Source organism: Berghia stephanieae, chromosome 1 (assembly GCF_034508935.2).
Source record: "Berghia stephanieae isolate SIO BIC M18660-M18661 chromosome 1, UCSD_Bste_1.3, whole genome shotgun sequence".
In the NCBI taxonomy this organism is placed as follows: Eukaryota; Metazoa; Mollusca; class Gastropoda; order Nudibranchia; family Aeolidiidae; genus Berghia; species Berghia stephanieae.
This window is the reverse complement of record NC_088360.1, coordinates 82,364,626-82,374,625: the sequence shown is the minus strand read 5'-3', so window position 1 is coordinate 82,374,625 and position 10,000 is coordinate 82,364,626. Positions and strand designations below refer to the sequence as shown.

Here is a 10,000-nt window from a genome sequence, read left to right as displayed (position 1 = left end):
AATTGAGTGCAATAAAAAAAACCCATTTATTTGCCAGTTTGGCTCAATTGCTCTATTTTCTCAAAACAATGCCAGTACCCTGCACCATTCATTCATAAATAGACAGCAATCATAACTCACTCCTTGCAAATCGGTAATCATTCTTTTCAAAGTCACATTAGGGGCTGGTATCCAGTGTAGGTTCAGTTGTGCATGTGTGTGTGTGTGTGTGTGTGTGTGTGTGTGTGTGTGTATGTGTGCCAAATTTAGATTTAAAACAAATGATTGAATGTTATGTACAACTTTGGAGAGCTTCTCTGCAATCAAATAGGTTCCGAAAGCTCAATTGTTGGAGCACTGTTTCACAAATGACCCATTGATCTAGAAGTGCGTAGGAGGTATTTTGCGTTCCCTGTCTACAGTAGTGAGTAGCTGGGTCTAATATATTTGGGGAAAGTATTTCGCGATAGACTAGCTTCCAATCAAAGTACCAGGCAATTACTACTGCCTATTTAACGTTACAAAAAAGAAAAATAGGCTTTATGGTTTTGAAGGATTTCTTTTCTCACACTTCCTCCCGTCTACCTCCATGTTTGAAGAGACCAAAATCAACCTTGTTACACATGGCGTTGAAAATATCAACTCATAATAATATTCGTTACCTGTCCCGTAACATGGATAAAGAAGAACCGATATCATTGTGTGAAAGGCATATCCCATGTATGTGGCACAGTGTTTTAACTAACGAACACTCGTGTGTGTCATTCACTTAAAAACAACCGCATTTATGAGTCACTGAAATAGATTTAAGCAACTAATTTATATCTATTGTCACTGACCAGCACGAGGACAGATACATAATTATACGTCATTAACTTAGATATAATACAATGATTTGGGGTACACTATGTTGTTTATGAAAGAAGAAAACAAAGTATCTAATTATTTACTCAGCCTTATATTTTATCACGATTTCTCTGTGTAAATTATTAGGTATAGTTTTTTTTATCGGCTTAGTCTTGGTGAGTAGTGTGGCTGCCATTGTAAATGCATAAAATCAGCTCATTGAAAGTTGACCTGATTTGGAGTGGAAAAGAGCGTAACTACAAAAAAAATAAAAAAATTAAGTGAAAGTGAGTTGTATTCATTAGTTTTCAACCCTTGCGATCATTTGTTTCTTTGAACACTACTCACGCAAACTCGCCTTTCACTTTCTTTTGGTGATGTCACCTTGTAATGTTACGTAATTTTCATGGAACTTTCAGACTAAACAGGTAAACGAATGAGAAATGTAGACAATCAAGAGAAATTTAAGCATGTGTCGTAAAGTGGACAAATACGCTTCAACATTCATGACGTCACTTCCCTCGTAATGACGCATAGTAACTTAGTAACTGCCTCTAAACTATTGGAACAATGGCGGACGCCCTTATGAAATATTTCTCCGACGAGCATAAAAGCGTATCCAGATGGAAAAAAAAACGCATTATAAATCTGATCATGTTTTGACTTTTACAAATTCTGATCACGAGACATATGAAAACTAGCCACCATGAAGAATAAAAAGTACAAATTTTCTTTGTTTAGAACCAAGATGGCCGCCGTTGCAGGGCGACGTGAAATCAGACTATTGAATCCAATTGGATTCAATAGTCTGATGTCACGCGCCCGGCAACGGCGGCCATCTTGGTTCTAAACAAAGAAAATCATTACTTTTTATTCTTCATGCTGGCTAGAACAGTTTATTCCCTTTTCATATGCCTTGTGATCAGAATGTGTAAAAGTCAATACATGATCAAATTGATGGGGTTTTTTACCTCTGGATACGCGTTTAAGCTCGCCGGGGAAATATTTCATACGGCGTCAGCCATTGTTCCGATAGTTTAGAGCCAGTGTTACTAAGTTACCATACGTCATTAGGAAGGAAGTGACAGTACGACTATTGAATCCTATTACACGTATCTCTTGATATAATATATATATATATATATATATATATATATATATATATATATATATATATATATATATATCACAATGATCTTCTTCAAACCTAAGCATAGATCCTCTCACAAAGCACGGAACCATACACGTTATATTCGACTCCTAATATACTTATAACATCCGCCAGCCGGATATCACGTACTGACACCAAATCTATGTTTATCCTTAAACGTTTAAAGTCAGATTGATAGAATTTGTGAGAACTAATCATTAAAATGGTTGTCCCCCCCCCCCCCCCCAATAACAATAACAAAGAGCTGAATGACGTCAATTTCGTTCTATCTATAGATCGTTGAACTGTTGAATACAACTCACGATTTGTTTTCTTCTGCGGCCAAAGACTTGTCTTTTGTCATTTGCTGGTCAGTGTCAGGCCATGAGTTTACAGAGGCCATGGTTCAAGCCCCACTCAGAGGGTTGCAAAGTTGAGTGATTGAAAAATGTTCTTTACTCAAATTCTTTAGTATAAAATGAGAACTTGGCTGTTAGCAATTTGTCTCTGTCGAAAAAATAAAATGTTCTCTTGCCTTGCAGGCTTCAATCTACTCAGGTGTGAATGAGCACGTTGCTATAGGCAATGACAGATATTGTAAGAGTGTTAGTAGAAATGAAAGCCTAACAGGCGAGTGCCACTATATAAAATGGAATTACGGATTCCATACGGCCTGTTAGGGAAATGAATAAAACATTGTGAAGCGCATTAGCGTGGTGAAATCGGAGAAAAGCACTTTTAGTTTTCATATTTTTTTGATATTTTATGTCTCGTTTTAGATGCGAAGTGTAGCTGTTGGTTAGGGACCCTAATTTTCAGGTTGACTCTGACAACATGCCGTTCTGAGGCTGTGGGTAAGATATGATTATATATAATTAATATTATAGATAGATAATAGATATAGTAATAAAAATTGACACATTGCATTTTATTCATTCATAATACTTTTTCGTGAAATCAATACTTCTTAGTTACTTAATAAATGCACCAAATCCTTTAATTTACCTGACTAATGTCTTGAAAGTCAATATTAGCTGTAAAATAGTTGCCTCTTTCATATGTATCTGTTAAATAAAGTTGAGAGGGTGGGAGGGGGAGGGGGCAGATCATAAATGTTGAAGAAAACTTGCATATAATGTAGTGTCTGGTTTGTAATAAGTTATTCATACGGCTCGGTTTGAACTTAATATGTTATCTTCGAGTTCAAATCCCGTTCAGAACAGCAAAGACTGGCTATGAGAAATGACATGTTCCATTCATGTATTTCTTCCCCCTCCGATTTTTGTTGGTGTATCATAAAACATTGTACTACGCCCTAAAGGCTGCTCATTGTAAAGCACCAAGAGAATGGAACTCATTCAGGATAAGTGTAGTATCAAACGCATTATAAATATAAATATATACATATTACACATTAATATAATTATAATTGAACAATTTTAAGAATAAAAGTCAATGGAACACACTGCCAGCCGTTTATCACAAGCAAGATTAAGCATCTCATAAAAAATGATAAAACAAGTTTTTAACTCGCCATGGGTTATAACAGGACACAAATATCATATTCTTCACAAAGAGAATACGTGCACCTAACCTAACGGGATATTTGTTTTAATTTTTGACATGATACCAAGCTATTAGATTAGGCATAGTAAGTAGTAAGCAAAACGGCGCATCGTGTCTCTCATGTATTATTGCCCCTAATGATTAACAGCTAGATCAACATACACTCTAAGAATTGTTGAAATATCAAGAGCTTTTCGTGGTTAAGTATTTATTTCATTAACAGAATCAATTAAAATATGTTATGTATCATTTTCATTTCAAAAATTAAAATGTAGCTTGCTTAAATTGTAAGGTAACTCACCGATTGATTCACCATCATCCCAGAAGAAAAGTCCATGTGCCAAACCCTGCGTATCCAAGGCCACCAATATATCCAGAGGATTTTGTCGGCTGTAATTGTAATTTAATAACGTTTTAAGCAAAAACACCAATAAGACTAACTAACATGTGCATGAATATTTTATTAATAATTGTTTTAACTAGTTCAATAATGACGATGTCAGACGTCGAGAATAAATTATCAGGTTATCAGGCTTGTTTCAAATGCTGTAGTTATATACTAGATTGCGTGAAGAGCAACGTAAATGTAGGTTATGAAGTGTGACACATAATCAAATGATTTCTCCAAAACACAACATATTGAAACATTTATAGAATAAATACACATACTCTAGTGATAATACATTAAAGAAACAAAGCAAAAAAAAACAAAACAAAAACAAAAAACAAACCAACAAATAAACAAAACAAATAACAAAACAGAAACAACTGACCAATTCATTTTTCTATTGTCTATCTACCTCATGACTAACTCACGTCCCCGTTTATAGATACTCAAACAAAACATTACCCTAACCTGTAATGTGTATTATTAGCAGGTTCCTGCTCCACCAGGACGCATCCACCTCTTACAAACAACTCTGGTTTGGAATTGAGGTCAACATCCACTGAATGCCACTGACCATAGGAACTCTCTTTCTTCTCTTGCTGAAGTCATAATAAGAGAGGTGATTTTAAAAAAATAAGTTCACGTATTTTTGTGAAGAGCATTACGGCAATTCATGGTATTTACTCAATACTGATAACTTAAGTATTATCAAGAGCATTTTGAAATTACTAGTACTATCTCGCCCGATTCTTAGCTTAGAGAAAGGAGCACTATTACATTTCAGATTTTCTAGACCATGTAATCACTCAGTTGTAGAGTTTAGTTTGTTTTTGGACGTTAATTGTGCAATCATGCTTTTTGTCTCCATATTATGTAAAAACAGAGTTTTTAGTTCATAAATTTGAACAAGTATTATATTATGTATACCAAATTGTATAGGATGACTTACAGTTAGGTAATTGTACCATCTTCCTCTCGGTAGGTAATAATTGAGAACTGATTGGTTCTGGAACATAAAGAAAATATTTTAAATACTTTAATACTAATACTTTAATTTACAAAATTTGGCCAATAAACTCGTCCTTCAAATATCGATCGATTTAAATGATTATTGATGTGGGGTGTAAAATCACTCCATTAGATAGGAATAGAGTAACTCACAATCTATCTTATCATTGGAGTAGGGGTGTAAAACCATACTTGGGATATTTATTTTCCTCACCTCATTTATTTTTTTCCTCATTCAACGTTGTTTCCTCCACCCGTTGGTATTTTGATGGATTCTTCAGGGAGGTGTGCTCTATAGTAGTGTCCGGGAGAATGCTGTTGTGCTCAGTTGTCGTTAATATTGTTTAATGGTTTATGTTGTAAATTATTGTTGTGTAATAAACAAATCAACACGCCACACTAAACAGAAAGAGGGAACTTTTCAATACATGCTTACATAGAAGAAAATTCTTACTATCCACAACACATTACACAACCCAATGAAACATATATAACCTCAGATGCCCCCTCCCCCCCCCTCAACCCCAACACCACACACACACACACACACACACACCCACACACACACACACATTGACTCATGCGCGCGCACACATACGCACACTACCTACATGCGCAACAAACCTACATCCGGAAACAATATTAGCGCCAACTGAACACAACAGCATTCCTCCCAAACATCATTACCTCCCTGAAGAATCCATCAAACGGATGGAGGAAACAACGTTGTAGGAGGAAATAACCAAATGAGGTGAGGATAATATATATATATATATATATATATATATATATATATATATATATATATATATATATATATATATATAAATTCAAACAACATTAAATACCACCGTCAAGGCTTTCCACGAAGGACCATTGATAATCCACCAAACAAGGTGTCCGATGTCACTAGGAATCACACATATTGTCCAAAGTGAGTAAAATAGGGATTAATAATCTTGCCAAAGAAAAAAAAGTGCCAGATAAAAGACATGATATTGCAATAGATCTCTGAAAATGAATCTGTCATATTTAATATATATCAAAGTATTGTAAAATAGAGACAATCGTCCTATTATGAACAACAACAGTAATTGTTTAAAAAATCAAGCACTGGGAATATTCGTAAGCTACTATGAGAGAGCTATATTACATCTATAGTTTTGAGGGAAATATTGAACATATAATTTGACAATCCATTTTAAATAATAATAAAATTCATGCTATCAGATCAGAGCTCGTCATTGGGTATACAAATAATGAAAAGAATAATTTAAGTTTAGCTTGGTGAGATAGACTAATCTATCCTAATTGATAAACTGACCGCAAAAAGTTAAAATTTGTGTCATTTTAAATTCTCATAAAATGAATCGCCAACATTTCATTTTCAATCATATTCATGTGGAATATCTAGCTGCTCTTTCATAATGTAGAATTTCTAAACAATTGTCTATATGACTTAATAGTTGTAATGTGTCGTTAGCGCAATCTTTAAGAAGAGACCGAACTTACTTAAGCTTAAGCCGCGATGCAGCACCGCTGTTGTATATACTAGAACATTACCTCTTCCAATATGGGAGAAATGAGAAAACACGATCCCCACAAAAATTGCTTATCGATGGAGAGAGCAACGTGGTCGGTTGGGTATCTGGAGAATGACCATATCAGGGTTAGCAATGAATTACATCGAGGCAAAGTACACATGTTATTTAGAAATATGACCATAAATTATAACAGTAAATTAATTTTTTGGACTACGAATCAAATAATGATTCATTGACACCTCGTAATAACAGCAAATGGAATATTGTATATTGTAAGAACAGGAAAAATTGTTGTAATATCTAGAATATGAAAATCGGCGAGAATGGTCCAGTTGCCAGGGAATCTATTGGTTAATATAGTAACAAGTGGTCAAATTATTATAGTAAGAATTGAAAATACTTTTCAACATAGAATATGACCACACAATCATGTTCAAGTCTCGAAATACCTGTAAATTTACGAAATCCAAATTAATCTGCGTCTGATGAAATACTTTAATAATAGTGACACCAAGAAAAATAAAAAAATTGGGATCGATATCATTACTAATCGCAAGTAAGACTGTTCACTATGCAGTAAAGCAAATGGACACAGTGAATGATAACCCTCATCTATCTTACTGTAAAGTTTTTTGATGAAACTGAACACTGGGCAATGCAAAAAGTCTGTCCATTACGTAAAGAACATACGTATCACTTTTTAATTTTCCATTTTGGATCAAATAAAACGTAAATTGGAAGCATTTCATTTCGGGTTTTTTTTTTGGCAATAGTGTGGAGTTCAGAGCGCAGTCTGTCTATAATAAAAAAAGGGAAACTCCTCATTGCAAATTGCTTTCGGTTTGTTAATCCTTTTGGTTTTGTCATATTCAGTTTAACCAGTTTTCACAGTATATTTCAAATATTTAAGTTGTGGTCATCTTAAAATCAGTTAGGTATCTCATCGAACCCCCAAGCAAAAGACTCTCTGTTTTGCTACCTCTATAAGCAAACAAGAATAGTTCTATCGACCTAATCTTACAACCTAAACAAGCAGGTTTGCGACAAGAAAGAAGAATCACATAATAATAATAAGTCCTAGCACTTGCATTAAAAATAAGGCTGGGTTTGAAATTTAACTGAAAACAAGAGCAATTCTAATCGACTTATTAGCAGTATAATACTGTTTTCCTAATGCTCACATCAGCGAAATTAATAATACTTTGTAACAATACAATGATCATGACTTGAACAAAACAGTAACATATAATTCTTTTTGCAAAATTATCACAAGTAACTAAAAAAGCGGGTTTCCTAATTTGCAACTAGGGTGTCTAATGTCTACATCAGGGACATGCTAGGACATCCCTCCACACACTCAGCTAAACAGTCAATTAGGTACTGACCGACATGCACATGTTTGCAGTTCTGATAACCCAATTCATTATAGGCCATCTCTACAATAATAAAGCAACAAAAACAATAAATGTGAACGTTGAAAACCCCCCAAACACCCACCATCTCAAAACTTTTTGATGTCATCCTTGGACGACAACTATGCAACATAACAAAATCACGGAAGGGGTTAGGAGACATGCCCATAATCGTTACGTAGCAGAGAATGAATGTAGTTGTCTTGTGACTAAACTTGGTGGAGGCTTTGAAACTTTCAACTGCAGCATTCAACTCCATCAGGATTGAGCTGTTTTAAGTATTGGTTTTGACATACGATACAACAATAACAACAATAATAACAGTAACTACTACTACTACTACTACTACTACTACTACTACTACAACTACTACTACTACTACTACTACTACTACTACTACTACTACTACTACATCTCCTCCTCCTCCTCCTCCTCCTCATCCTCCTCATCCCACTACTACTACTACTACTCCTACTACTACTACTACTCCTACTACTACTACTACTACTACTACTACTACTACTACTACTTCTACTATCAGTGACAAATTGTACTTACTCATGATGCAGGGGCCTGATTACAGTAGATCCTGTAGAATGTGCCTTATGAAACAACATGTAGAGGTAGGGAAGGAGGCGATAGCGGATTTTGAGAATCTCGGCTGTGGCATTTCCAACTTGCTCACCCAACTGACCCGGTCCCTGATTCTGTTAACATTGGTAGTTTTGTTGAAAATGATTAGGGTTGTTGTTGTTATGACTTTGTTTATTATTAGAGGTTTGGTTTTGCAATGTCAATGAGGTCAATGGCATAGTCTAGATAAGGACTAACACTTATGTTAAATAAATAATACCCGTTGGGTAATAGGCCACAGTTGTTTGAAGTATTTTTGAGATATGGCTAATAAACGTTTTTTGGGGACTTTCCGATAAAACCTATAATTTCCCAATAATATGAAACCCTGTACGTTTCTGCATACTTTCATAAGATTTTAGGGTAAAATTTGCGTTTAAACGTTTAAATCAATCTTTTAAAGGACACTGTAAAAGGGGTACCGCACTAGGACAGGACTGTCCTGGGACAGTCCTGTCCCAAATCTGTAACATATAGAATTTAGAGAAACCTACCGCACCTATTGGGAAAACAGTCCCGTTGTGTCCCAAGCCGTTGTGAAATGCTACAAAATCAACGGGACAGGACTGTACCAGTCCCGTGTTCATATCGTTTGTGATAGTAGAAAAATATAGCAGCCTTCCGCACTAGGACAAAAAAGTCCCAGACTTGGCGGCGCCGTGTCAAAATTGAAATGCCTGTTTTTATTTTCTGCAACCCTACTACTACTACTACTACTACTACTACTACTACTACTACTACTACTACTACTACTACTACTACTACTACTACCACTACTACTACTACGACTACTACTACTACTACTACTACTACTATTTCTACTGTTGCTTCTGCTGCTGCTAATGCCACTAATATATTAATACCTACATCCCTTATATTTTGTATTTATTTCCAATTCCATTGTATTTATTTTCCAACAATAGTCCACACTTTATTTTAGTTCACTTTCTATACTGCATTACACAGTTCCTTCCCGCCTCCCCTCTTTTGACTTAATTAATTAGACACCTTTTATAAATTTCTATTGCTCTGTTTTAATTCGCGCTTCCTCACAAAGTGACATCCAATTTCCTGCCCATCAATGTTTTTGTTTATGCATCTTAACAACTCCACTACCACATTATCTCATTCGTCTGCAGTTTGTCATTCATCGTGTGTTGTCGATGAAGGGGAAACCCGAAACGTCCATTTTATCTGTTTCCGTATATTAAACAGAAGCTTACATTCAATTTCACAGTTATAATTTATTTATCTATTTATTTCAATTCTGAATATAAAAAAGCAAGAACAATTCAAAAAATAATTCTATGTGATGAAACCACGTACAGAAGGCATAGCAAGGAACATTTTCGGCAATTTAAAAACGTATGTTTATAAATATAATTTAAGAAGTGTCACACTTTGTGACACAGCAGTAACGTGTCTAAAAGCCACTTGGGCTCATTGTAAGACAAATTAAATCCTTTAGAGCCTT

The 10,000-nt window shown here is 35.0% G+C and overlaps 1 protein-coding gene across 2 annotated transcripts in view; it reads right to left on the bottom strand.

Moving 5' to 3' along the window:
• The window catches only part of LOC144959081 (sucrase-isomaltase, intestinal-like), a 65,305-nt gene that overhangs the window by 11,226 nt on the left and 44,079 nt on the right, over nucleotides 1-10,000 (bottom strand). For both annotated transcript variants that reach the window (XM_078891468.1, XM_078891460.1), the window contains exons 17-22: nucleotides 8,452-8,600; nucleotides 6,501-6,585; nucleotides 4,879-4,935; nucleotides 4,398-4,528; nucleotides 3,843-3,931; nucleotides 2,981-3,039 (exon numbers count right to left, since the gene is read on the bottom strand). In XM_078891468.1, coding sequence (XP_078747594.1) covers nucleotides 2,981-3,039; nucleotides 3,843-3,931; nucleotides 4,398-4,528; nucleotides 4,879-4,935; nucleotides 6,501-6,585; nucleotides 8,452-8,600 — 570 coding nt within the window. The remainder of the gene's footprint in view (nucleotides 1-2,980; nucleotides 3,040-3,842; nucleotides 3,932-4,397; nucleotides 4,529-4,878; nucleotides 4,936-6,500; nucleotides 6,586-8,451; nucleotides 8,601-10,000) is intronic.